Source organism: Diabrotica undecimpunctata, chromosome 7, assembly GCF_040954645.1.
Source record: "Diabrotica undecimpunctata isolate CICGRU chromosome 7, icDiaUnde3, whole genome shotgun sequence".
Taxonomy (NCBI): Eukaryota; Metazoa; Arthropoda; class Insecta; order Coleoptera; family Chrysomelidae; genus Diabrotica; species Diabrotica undecimpunctata.
In genome coordinates, this window is record NC_092809.1 from 119,286,635 (window position 1) to 119,300,468 (window position 13,834).

Below are 13,834 nucleotides of genomic sequence, written 5' to 3' on the forward strand. Positions count from 1 at the left end.
ACAGTCCTGACCTAAATATAATCGAAACAGTCCGGCATAAAATAAAGCAGACACTAAGAAACAACCCACAGTGAGATAACACGAACCTATCGTGATTAGCATTTCCAAAAATACTAAATTTAAATGTTTATTGAGCAAAGTTTAATGCATATTAAAATACAATATCTAGTAATAAATTATCTACTGTCTGTTTTGTACAATTCAGCACATTGAACAAAACAGTCATATATTCATGGACATGGAATAGACTTAAGAAACCTGGGGATTGATTTTATAGTGTCAGAGAAATTAAACCGAGTAGTAGAAGATCAGAAGGGGCGAAGATTTTAAAAACCCTCCCAAACATTTCTAATTTGTGTGTATTTGTCCCATAAGAAGTTTTAAATACTGTTTTTTAATTGTTTGAAGAATAAATAAGGAATTTTGGTTATGAAAATGCATTCCGAGCGATTGGTATTATTTGTTGATCATGAATTTGTGAGGTAAGAATGTCAAACTATTAAGATATTTACTATAAATGTTCATATTTTAAGGTTATGTTATTGTTTGATTAAAACTTTAATTATTTTTTTCTGCAAGGTATTTTGTTGTTGTTTTTATCGGAGTTATTTCAAAATTAATCATTGAATTTATTTATGAATTTAAAAAATATCTAAATTAATGTTTTATTCTTTTTTAAGTCCTAGTGATTTTATCCCCTGAAAGACTAAATATATTCGTTTTTTCGTAGTTTAAATAGTTAATAGTAGTTTTGTTATCATTACTGAAAAATTCAGTAATACTTGATACCTTCGACACATGTTTACTAGTTATTATATACCTAGATCTAAAAAATAAACTCAAAAACTATTACAACATTCAAAAAACATTTTTTTTAACACTCATTATGGCAATTTGATAGAAAGGTTTCCACAGAATGTTATATTACAACTTAAATTGCGAGAAAACAAATATCTTTAGTCGTTTACAGGATAAAATCACTGGCAACAAAAAAAGAATAAAACATTAAATACAAATATTTTTCAACTTCGTAAATAAATTCAATGATTTATTGATTTATTTTGAAATAACTCTGATAAAAACAACAACAAAATATCTTGAAATACAGTAACAAAATTATTAAACTTTTAATAAAATAATAACGTAACCTTAAAATATGAACATGCATAGTAAATATCTTAATACTTTGATATTCTTACCTCTCAAATTCACGAACAACAAATAATATCAATCGCACAGAATGAATGTTCATAACAAAAAGTCCTTATTTATTCTATAAACAATTAAAAAACCAATATTTCCAACTTCTTATGGGACAAATACACACAAATTAGAAATGTTTAGAAAGGTTTTTAAAATACCCGCCCATTGTGACGTCAGAGCTTAGGTAATCCATTGACTTTCAAGCAATATCAGAAAGACTTACTATTTAAGATTTCGCGGAAAATATAGAAAAATCAGCATAATTAACGCACATGCTCCTACAGAAGAGAAAGACATGAACACAAAATATAAGTTCTATTTACAACTCAGTGAGCTATTGAGAGGCATTCTGAATCTGCTGGCGTAGTATATTTTTACTAAAAAATCCCTATTTTCCCGAAGTGCAGTTTTTATTATTTCAGGTTTTAAAAAATATTTATATCAATCAATAAATTCAAATCTTCAAGAGTGTTTCCACTCTAAATATATTTTATAATATGGTGAATGCGTTTTGGACTTTGGTACATTTCATACAATGATAATGGTAGTACCGTTGTAAACTGTCTATTCTTTGTGAATGTTGCTGTTACATAATTAATATACACTTTTTGCGTTTAATGATATACATATTAACATTCAGTTAAAATTGTAATTATTTTGTCACTTCAGATCATTGTCCTTTAAACCGTAATATTTTAAATAATATTATACTGTCAGAATAACGAAACACAAGCGAACCGAAGGTGATCTGTTTCCTCGGGCAAAAACAGGTATTTTGACAAAATTTTAAATTATTAAAATTGTTTGCATATATTTATCATTCCAAACCATTAAAATGTGGTGTAAGAAATGATAAGTTAATAAACATTATTAAAATCATTATTTATTGGTTAAATATAAACAGTATTTATGTAGAACCAATAATTAGAAGTCATTATAAAATACAGAATATTTCTTGATAAGCTTTATAGAAAAAATAGCTGATTTGAAATTATGATTAACATAATTATATAAAATTAGAGTTATTGCAAAATCGAAATCATTGATAGATAATTTGTTGCAATCGAAATCATTGATAGATAATTTGTTGCATTTTTAATTAAGCTCTAGGCCGCTTAAGTATAACTTTTGAGAAAGAGTTCCTTCTAATTTTTTACCTGATTTGGATGCCTAACTTAGTTACTATAAACCAAGCAGTCAAGTTATACGTATCTTGTTTTAAAACGTTCTCGACGTTTTGTATATATATATATATATATATATATATATATATATATATATATATATATATATATATATATATATATATATATATATATGTATATATATATATTGTATATATATATATATATATATATATATATATATATATTTTATTATGATTGTTTATTTTGACTTTAATCTTAGTTTATTGAGCCAATAAAAAAGAATTATAACTTATTTGTTATCAAAAGTAAAATAATCCTTATATTACCTGTGTTCGATGGATTCAAAAGATTTTCTAGTTGTCTTTTATCGGGTTAGAGAAGAAAGGATAAGAATACAAATATATTATATTACAAAGATTTACGTTTCTTTATTTTATATGAACGAATAAAACAATTATTAAATTCTGTCGTTATCTTATCAATCAGCATACAAGAAAATAAATCAAATTTTTATAATAAGATTATAAAGCTACATACATTTATATTATGTGAAAACCAATTTTACTTAAAATTTTCTTTACTTGAAACAAGAAACAACAAAACTTTAAACTTTTGATTAGCCTAACAAAACCTCAGTTCTTAAATTTGAATGCTAATGACCATGATGTCAAACCGATCCTTCACAGATATAAAATTCAATTGTACAAACACTTACAGCTTATTTTCTTCTTGAGTTGTATGTTGGAAAATACCCAGAAAAGTCCAGTCTCCTCAATGATGTGATCTCTCCTCTTTGGCACCTCGGCTCTTTCTTAACGTCTCTGCAAACCTCCTGCAGACTACACAAAAAACACCTGATTCACTTCTTCAAACTCAGCTACTTATTTATGACACCAGGACCTCCTTTTGTCAACTTGATGCCGTAAGATGATACTTGATGATACTTTCACATATACTTTATAAAATGCCCACGGTAGATTCAAGGACCTCTTTTAATCTACTTATTATCTCCTTCTTCAAACTATTCACTTCTTTTCGTTACGCCGGTATCCAAACTCACGAACCACACCCTATCTTGAGACAAACGACTGTTTCCTTTCGATGACCAAAATATCACTAACTTCTCCTGTCTCATGATCGACTCCCAAATTCCCATTTAAAAACGACCGTCCAATCAAAAAGCTCAAATTGTGTTTACCATGATTTTGGAAAAGCCTAATTTCGGTTTCAGAGAAAACTAAATAGCTTACTTTAAAATTGGTTTTTTCAATGCATCATTTATACATATTTCAAAAGATTAGAATATGGTCATTTAATACTCGACTATACAAACAATAAAAAGATTAACTTACAGGTAAAATGTCTTCTAATTCTAAACAAAGTTTTTTTGATAATTTCGTTTGAAACGGAAAAAGGTCGTTTGCCAAACAAATTTCTATTCTTATCTACACTAAATCTTATCTTAAATTACTATATACATTTTGTTTATAATGATATCTTAAAATTTTATTCCGATGGATCTTTTTATTTATTTTTCTTTGGTTGGGAAAGAAGAAACATAACAATATATATATATATATATATATATATATATATATATATATATATATACATATATACTTATACAAGCTATACGCTCCCGAAGAAGCTGAAGCTGTTTTCACTTAAAGATTCCTTTTGTGAGGGGGATCATCCCATTCTGGGTTTGGTTTTACAGTTTCTGGTGTGACTTTTCTAACTTTATATTGTTTTTCTCTTCGCTGTTTCCACTACTTTTCTCCATTCTTCTCTCTCTTTGAATGTCCTTTCTATATTTCTTATTTCCATACTCCTTAAGTCTTCTTCCACTTGCTGTCTCCATCTCAGTTTAGGTCTGCCTCTGGTTTTACCTGGTGGTATGAATTCCGGTATAACTTTTAACGGATTGCTCTTCTCTCTTCTTATTATGTGTCCATACCATCTAATTCTTTGTGCTTTTATTGATCTAACTATGTTCTCTTGACCCATCCATTCTTGTATTTCGTGATTTATCCATTGTCCTGCATCCTCTTCGTTTTCCCTCTTTGGTCCCATTATTTTTCTGATAATCTTCCTCTCAAAAACTTTCAATTGCTCTTCTTGTCTTGCTGTTAATGTTAATATTTTTGCAGCATATACTACTATTGGTCTTATGGTCGTTTTGTAGATTTTCATTTTTGTTCTTCGGATTATCTTCTTATCTCTAAACATTTTTTTATTTCTATAAAACGCTGTATTTCCGCTTGAATTCTTATTTTCATATCTACACTTTCATTTCTTCTGTTGACTAGTACTCCTAAGTATTTGAATGTTTCAACCTCTTCGAAACTGTGTGTATCTATTGTGAGTTCTGTTACTTGTGTTTTCTTTTTCTTGCTTACGTTCATGTATTTTGTTTTATTTTCATTTATTTCTAGTCCTCACAGTTTGGCTTCGTTTTCTATTTCTTGAAAGGTTGTCTTTAATGCCTTTTTATCTGTTGCTACTGTTACGATAAATATGAGTCATATTTAACCTGTAAACATTTTGTTATTCTCACTTTTGTTCTAGTATATTATCCGACCCGCTAGAAACCGGTCAGGCGTTCTCTTTCATTCGAGAAGGGCCAACACAGGTCAACACCCGTCCGCTTCGAGAGAATCCAGGCTAACGGCTGTTTGATATATATAGAGAAATTTTAATTATTGAAGTTAGTCGGAAAATATAATCGAGTCGAGTTTTAAAATGTTACGCGCGTATTGTCGGGATAAATAAATTGTAATAAATGTTGTAAATAAATTATATTATAATTATAGTGTGAAATAAATTAGTATGGTATTATACAAATAAAGACTTGAATAAACTAAGTGTTAGAATATTTTTATAATAAATAAAGTTAATATATATAAATTAGACTAATAAACTCAGTTCACTACTATGGTTATATCGTCCGCATATCCTATTATTTGTACTGCATTCTTGTTTATATTTCCTGCGTTTGACAGCTTTTTTATTATCTTGTCTAGTGATAGAATAAATAGTACCGTTGAGAGTGCATCTCCTTGTCTTACTCCATTTTTTATTTTTAATATTTCTGTTCTTTCTCTTCCGGTGTCTATTATTGCTTGGGAGTCTCGCATTGTCAATTCTATCGTTCTTATAATTTTATTGCTTCTTATTGCTTCAATGCTTGGAATAAGCTTAAGAAATAGAATAAGAAACGAGGAAGTTCGTAGACGAACCGGAGTGGAAGACATTATCGAACATATTACAAGGCAAAAATGGAGATGGGCAGGACATGTTGCAAGAATGAAAGACGACAGTTGGACAAAAAAATTGCTTGAGTGGAGACCACGGGCTGACAAGCGAAGCCGAGGAAGACCCCCAACTCGATAGACCGACGACCTCAAAAGAATCGTAACCAATTGGATAGCAGAGGCGCAGAACAGAAGCAGATGGAAAAGTCTAGAGGAGGCCTATGTTCAACAATGGACAACTCAGAGCTGATTGATGATGATGATGATGATAATTTTATTTGTTATATTACTCTCTTGTAAGTTGGATCATTTTTCTTCTGTTTAGTTTATCAAACGTCTGCTTAAAGTATATTAAAAGTATATATATGTTTCTCCGTTGTACTCGTATGTTTTCTCTATCACTTGTTTTAGCGTATGTACAACGTCTATCGTGGATCTTCCTTATCTTAAATCGTACTGTATTACCCTATGTTTTTTGCTGATATTGGTAATCTGTTTCTTCACTTCAGTAAATTAATTTGTCACTATAATTCCCTTCTTTCATTCTTCGGGCATTATTTCTTTGCTCATATGTATATATATATATACTATATGTATATATATATATATATATATATATATATATATATATATATACTATATGTATATATATATATATATACTATATGTATATATATATATATATATATATATACATTTTGTATAACAGTTGTAGAAATTTCTTTATATGCTAATTCTATTTTTATGCTATATAGTAAATACGTTGTTTTTTTTCTAGTATGATAAAAAAATGCAATTAGACTTTAACGGAAGGCAATGACAAACATATTTTTGTTTACATATATTCATGCACTGAAAATAAAAATTAATGTTTTTATTTGTCCAATAGTTAAAATAATACTTTTTATGTTAAGGAATGCGCATTATAGGTACGCTAAAATTAGGCATTAATCAGAAAATGGTATTGAAAAATAGGTAATTAATAGAACAGCAGTAGTTAAAAGAAATAAAAATAAGACTTACTTACAATCAATTTATTCTACCACCAACTATACTATACTTTGTTTCCCATACTATAATTTGCTATGCATCTTCAGGTCATCGGTATATGGTAAACTAAATTCTGAAAATATAATAATCCGTATTAGGGTGCTGTCTGGTACAAAATATATAGCAATTATGTAAATGTTTAAATATGAATTTAAATTAATTGGTTAAATTTAATTAAATTAAATTGATTGATTAAAAACTGATTTAATGAAAAATGAAATTAAATAATATTACTTACATTCCGATACAAGGATTATTGTTAAATTTTTGAGAAAACAGTTTAAAAATCCGTTATGGTAAACTGTAAATAGTTCTTGAGGGGAAAAATAAATAATAACAACTAGAATATTAATGTAGGTATTAATGTAAATTCTTTGTTGAAAATTAAATGTGATGTAATATTATTTAAAAGTTTTTTATATTTACTGAAGAGGTATATTTTGAAATGTGTGTTAAGAGAGACCAAATGACATACCAAACTATTGAATTAGCATACTTCAGGTCTATTAATATTCATCAAATTTAAGATTTGATTTTAATATAGTTTATTATATTTTATTTTATTTTATTGTATTCTATTGTCTATTTTATTCCATTTTATTCTATTTTACTCTACTTGATTTCATTTTATTCTAATTTATTTATTTTGTTTTATTATTATTATTTTATTTTATTCCAATTCCAACGAGAGGATCCTTAAGGAAAGACTCACGCTCCTAGACGCTCATCTCGCAATTTCAGATTACCAATTCGGATTCAGAGCTGGTCACTCCACACAAAACGCATTGGTAGAAGCAACAACCTTCTTTTTCCACCCCCTTTACTCCACAAGCTGAAGTACCCCAGGGCTCAATACTTGCTCCGATATTATATACAGTCTACAACAGTGACATTCCCCGCCCATAGCAAGGATCGGAGTCCCTCCTACTTTTCGCTGATGATACGGCCCTCCTCTCGTCAGGGACTCACAGAGATCGTGGACAACAACGGTCTGTATTCGAACGATCACAGGACTACCTAGACAGAGTTATTAGGTGGTGCAATAAATGAAGAGTAACTATAAATCCCTCCAAAACACAAGCCATTCTTTTTAAAGCGTCAAATTGTCACGATGTCCAGGGCCGGATAACTCTTTTGTGAGAAGACCTTACTTTCAGAAACTTGGTTTCCTACTTGGGAATTTGTTTTACGAGAACTCTCAACTGGAAAACCGACGTTCAAGAAACCTTAGATAGGATGAGAAAGAGGTTTAACCTCCTGAAAGTGCTGTCTGGTAAAATGGGTGAAACATCTTCAAAAACACTATTGCACACCTACAAAACATTTGTCAGACAGATCGTCGAATACAAGGCATGCGTCTATGTCTCTCTGAAGCCACACCAAGTTAATGCCATAACGGCAACCGAACGCAGAATCTTCAGATACTGCATGAGGACAGACAGACGGACACATATACATATTGGCCAACATCACACCAATAAGGGACAGAATCCTATCACTCAGCAGGAATTATGTCCTAAGAACCATAGCTGGCTCGAACAACAGCCAAAAAAACACTAAAGACGCCTTGCAATCGCCGAGGGCAAATACTCACCATGCTTCCCATAAGAAAAGTTCCGTTTCCTCAAGAACAACTTCTTCACAACATTGACATCAACTTCCTGATGAATATTTTGATATTTTAGAATCATTCCCCATTAAATATCGCAGTTAAAAACCGCGCGCCAAAAACGCTAATAAAGAGCTGTTCCTAAAGTATGGCTGGTAACCCCTGAAGTACCTGAACTGGCATGCTATTCAAAAGCCCCCCTCTTCCTCTTGTGCGCTCCTATCGTCCACACACATACGCCACCTCCTGAGTCCCCCCTATTCCTTAGTAGTCCACTACTCCTCCACAATCACAATTTCAGAAACCGACGTTTACCACACCCCCACTACTCCGACAAAAAAAAGGAGTACCCCATTCCTTGAAGAGTTCCAGGCCTAAACAAGGTAAAAACTCAGGTAGCTAGTTATTCCAATTTTTATATTTTTTTTTATTTTACTCCATTTAATTCTATTTTACTTTATTTTATTCCATCTAATTCTATTTGGTTCTATTTTGTTCTATTTTACTCTATTTTTATTTTATATTATTTTATTTTACTCTATTGTATTCTATTTTATGGTATTTTAATGTATTTTATTCTATTTAATTTTATTGTATTTTAATAAACAATTTCTAATTTATCGCTGAACTTAAAATCTACCTAAGAGTGTATAATGTTTTATCAAGTCTCCCTTTCAGAAAAGATAACATTTAAACATTGACGTTTTCTTTCGTGAGATAAAGTTCGTTGTCCATTTACCAGGTGAACAGCTAAATTAACTTTAGTGAAATGTCGTTTGTGTATGGAAAATGAAGGGATTCTCCAAACCGCCCGATTGATATATCTTCCCATCTCATATGTTGAAACTTAATCGTTATTATTTGGGTCCGCAATGCCAAATATAGCTACATTAATTTATTATTGAGCTAAATTGTTCGTTACTACTCTATACTACACATAATCTACTTCACAAGACTCGTCTAAATGATATGCAATATTTTTAGTGTCCGTAGCTCTATGTTGGATAACTAGCTACTTGTTCCGATCCATCAATTGTTTTTTATTTTATTTTACCTTTCGATACCTAGTAATTTAGAAAAAAAATAATATTGTTATTTAAATGTACAAATTTTGAGTAATAATAATGGATTCTCATTTCTTTTTTTTTTTTTAGTTGCTGTTGTAGCTGCTTTTTTCATTTGCTGGGCTCCATTCCACGCTCAACGGCTGCTGGCAGTTTACTTATCTACGGCTTCTATTGAAACTCAAGAAATGTTCTCTGATTTTTACTTGTATTTGATGTATGTCTCCGGTCTGCTTTACTTTATATCTACCACAGTAAATCCAGTTCTCTACCATATCATGTCAAAGAAGTTTAGAACCGCTTTTAAGGTAAGTTACTTATTTCTTAATTTTAGTTTTTTACCTTTTTAACCTATTTTTTACATATTTTAATTTTAAATATCTTTTTTTAATAATGAGCAAAAAAGATGACGTCACCAAATTTGACAGGCGGACGTAATCGTTGATTTTTAAAATTGAAATGTGGGTCTTGTAATACCTCATTTGAAAAGTATTTTAATAATATATTCAGCAGTATCATACTTAACTTATTAAAGTTTATACAGACAAAATAAAAAGTAATTTAATTTAATTAGAAAATAATTTTACAATAAACGAGCTGCGATATTAAATTAATTATTAAATAATAATAATACTTTTGAGCTAAAGTAAGATCTGGAGATCTTGGAGGTCACTCTACTAGTCCTCGTATACCAATCCACCTGCCAGAAAAGACTGGTTTAAAAAACTCGTGAAGATAACGTACATAATGCGAGGGTACACCATATTGATACTATTATCTGGTAAGTTAAGATTGTTGGTGTCTGGAAACGTCTGGCAAGGACTGGTATAACTTCTGTTCACAGACATTGCAGATAACGTCCCTCTGTGAGATTTTCTTTAAAAAATAAGAACCAATAATTGTGTCATTAATTATTCCCGTCCAGACATTGATTATTTGATGAGTTGAGTATTAGTTGAGTATGACCTTGAGTCATCCAGTGAAGATTATCCTTACTCCAGTATCTGTAATTTTAAGGATTGACTAAACCATTTAGGAAAAGTGTAGCCTCATCAGAAAACATAAAACGTGGATCACGGTTACATAAAACCTGCAAAATATCACAAAACTGCTACCGTCGATCGTATTTTTCGTCTGTCAGATCACGTATACCGACCGCTGAGATATGGCTGTGTCGGCTGCAATTTGATGTGACGTATTATGAGGATTATGTTCAACACTTATGCAACATCAAGATTCACGTTTTCTGATACCCTATGACCATAGTACATAAAGGACGTCCAGCATTTTGAATATTTTTTTAAAATGACCATTTTCTCTAAACTGTTTCTCAATTTTATTATTTTTCGGTCGGCTGTTGGGTATGTCTGGATACTTTGCATTAAATAAATCGTATACTTGTTGCTGAGTTCTCATTTTATGTCCACATCCTATGAAAATTAAAATTTGTCTGCTTTGGTTTAGCGTTAAAGTCATAACTCTCTTCTAAAACATTTTACTTAAAATTTGGTGTAACTGACAAAACTTCAATTAGTTTTTATTGCCATTAAGCAGACAATTTAATTTTGATCAATTAATAGCAACTTTATTTTTAACGATTAGTTGCTGTTGTGTTTGTGTATTTCTTTAGCTTTGTGCTTTTTTACTTAAAGATAAAGTTTATTACATATTTGTTTGTTTCACCTAAAATATTGAACTACAGCTTATTTTTAATAATTTTTAAAAGTACCTAGTAGGAAATTCTCAAACTGAAAAATAAAATAAATTTTTGTTCACTTCGTAAAAATAATAATTTACTAACTATGCCATTACTGAATACAGCATTAAAAGACCTTTCAAATAAAGTATTACAAGACCCACATTTCAATTTAAAATATTAACAATTACGTCACCACATCAAAACTGGTGACGTCACTATGTTCGCATATTATTTAAAAAATTGGCAACTAAAATTAAAAATCGACCTATTTCAGTACTTTTAACAGTAAATTGTTTGAAAAATAATGAATTTGTTTCAAAATTTAGCCGTGCTGTGTATACTAAACTCTTCTAGATCAAACTATTAACATAAAGACCTCGATATTACCAAATTAGTTTTATTAAATTTTATAGCCATCGTTACAGGTGCCATCACATCTCTATCCAACCGAAATTATATTATAACTAAAAACACTAAAGAGTTTAATAAATTCAAACACTTTATAATTTTTATGTCTGTCCTTCACCCTGAATCTTCTTCTTCTTCTTCGTTCGACTAGGATTACTCCTGTTTGTCTGCCTCTTATTCTGTTTCAGTCATTGTTGACTATACATTATCTTTCCACTTTTTTGGCGGCCTTCCAACGGGTCTTCTACTATACGGCTCGTTGTTTTTACAGATGTTCGCTAATCTATCTGATCCCATTCGGTTTACATGTTCGTTCCAGTTTTTTTTTTCTTGATCTTATACACCTGTTAATATTTTGAATTTTGCATTGTTTGCGTATATTTCTGTTGGTTTGTCTGTCTCTTAATGATATGCCCGCTATTGATCTTAATACTTTCATTTCGATATTGTTGATTTGTCTTTCTTGTATCGGTCCTTGTCTCAGCTGCATATGTTAGGATTGGTCTTACTGTTGTCTTGTATACTTTCATTTTGCTTTCCGTGGTCAGATATTTGTTTCTCCATATGGTTTCTCGGAGCCAACCACTTACTCTTGCCGCTTTTGATGCTTGCCTTGTGGTCTCTGTTCTTATATCCTTGTCACTAGTGATCTCTACTCCTCGGTAATTGAATTTCATTACTTGTTCTACAATTTTGCCGTCTATTTCTAGTTTGCATCTACGCGGCTCTTTACTAATCACTATACATTTAGTTTTTTTCTACTGATATTCTCATATTAAGTTTATTTGCTGTGATATTGAAGGTGTGGAGCTGCCTTTGTAGGTCATCTTCATTATCAGTAATTAGTACTGCATCATCGGCATAGCATAGTATCGTGATTTTATGCGCTTCCATTTGGTATCCGTGTCGTTTTCTTACTTCGTGAATTATTTGATTCATCAACATATTGAAAAATTATATTATGATTCACAAGATTTGGAAGTGCCTCGTTCCAGCTATCGGTCACAAATGATTGATTTTACTTTTTCATATTGTTCACTTGATCTAATTAAACTTTGTAATAAATACTTGTTTAATTTAAGTGTACATTCTTCACATCATTCATATACCAGTTGCTTGTCCTATTAAATGAAACTAAATATAAACGATTAAAATAAATTATTATATCATTATTGGTATAAATCTCATCTCTCTACTGTCTGACCTACATCGCTCTCAAATCCATAACTTCCTTAGTCTACGTCTTCTACTTGACGCTTGTGTTGTTTCGTACACAATAAGTCACGATAGTCGTCTGGGCTTTACAAACGGAACGTAACCTTCAAAATTACTTTTAATTTCCTGAAGGTGACTTCCTTCATCCATCCGTAGATTCTTTGCAGTATTCATGTTTCAAAAATTGAAAGGGATGACCCTTTAAATTCCATGGCCAGCAAATGGGCTTCAGTAACTTTCCATTAGCAAAGTATGTCCTGCTTTCCACAATACGTCCAAAAAAGTCCTCTGCCTTCGATGAAAGTCAGCTACATCCTTACCGTGAATTTAATTTTTGGTTGGCCGATATATTTCTTCCTGCAGTTCACATTTTCTCTGTCATGGTTGATATATCATACCCTTGGTGTATGGGTATTTCTCCATACCAGTTTTGATTTTGTAAGTAGGTTCTTTAGCACTAATATAGCCACATGGATATCAGTTTACTCTTTTTTCACTTCCGCAATCTGCGCCCGGGTATGTTTTACAATTGATGGCTGAGGATTTACATTTTGATCTTATTAGGATGTAATCTATTTGATTTCTTTTACGTTCAGCTGGGCTTACGCCATGTGTTAAATTTTCGTAGGTAGTGCTTATAAAACATGTTTGTAATTGCAAGATGATGCTCTACACAGAACTCCACTAGACGATTACCCCTTATATGTATCTGCCCCAGTCCATTGTTTCCCAATACTCTTTCAATATTTTCGTTAGATGACGCTAGTTTGGCGTTAAAATCTCCATAGGACTAGTTTATGATTGGGAATAGCGCTAATAGTTTCCTCTATAGAACGACTTACGACCATAGAACCTGTCAATGTTTTCATCTTGTGCAGCTGTTGTAGAAGCGTATATCTGTATTATCTGTCAAAAATGTAGAGTATTGTTGGACATTCGCATTTTGATGGATATTATTCTGTCGTCGACAGTATCACATCAATCTCGCACTCAGTCGTTCAGTTTGGAGGGTACAGTTATTGCAGAATATTTACCATATTGCATAAAAATAATATCAATTATTGTGCAATATATTTTGTTGATGATATTATTTTTTATCTGACCGCTCTTTGTTATCTTGCTATCTGCACTTTTTATAGTTTTTTTTTTATATTTTACTTGGAACATCTCTAATAATAGTTAAT

The 13,834-nt window shown here is 30.8% G+C and overlaps 1 protein-coding gene across 1 annotated transcript in view; it reads left to right on the forward strand.

Annotated features, from left to right (window-relative positions):
- Positions 1 to 13,834, forward strand: part of LOC140445745 (pyrokinin-1 receptor-like) — a 202,115-nt gene that overhangs the window by 154,679 nt on the left and 33,602 nt on the right. The window contains exon 3 of the mRNA XM_072538055.1: positions 9,419 to 9,636. Coding sequence (XP_072394156.1) covers positions 9,419 to 9,636 — 218 coding nt within the window. The remainder of the gene's footprint in view (positions 1 to 9,418; positions 9,637 to 13,834) is intronic.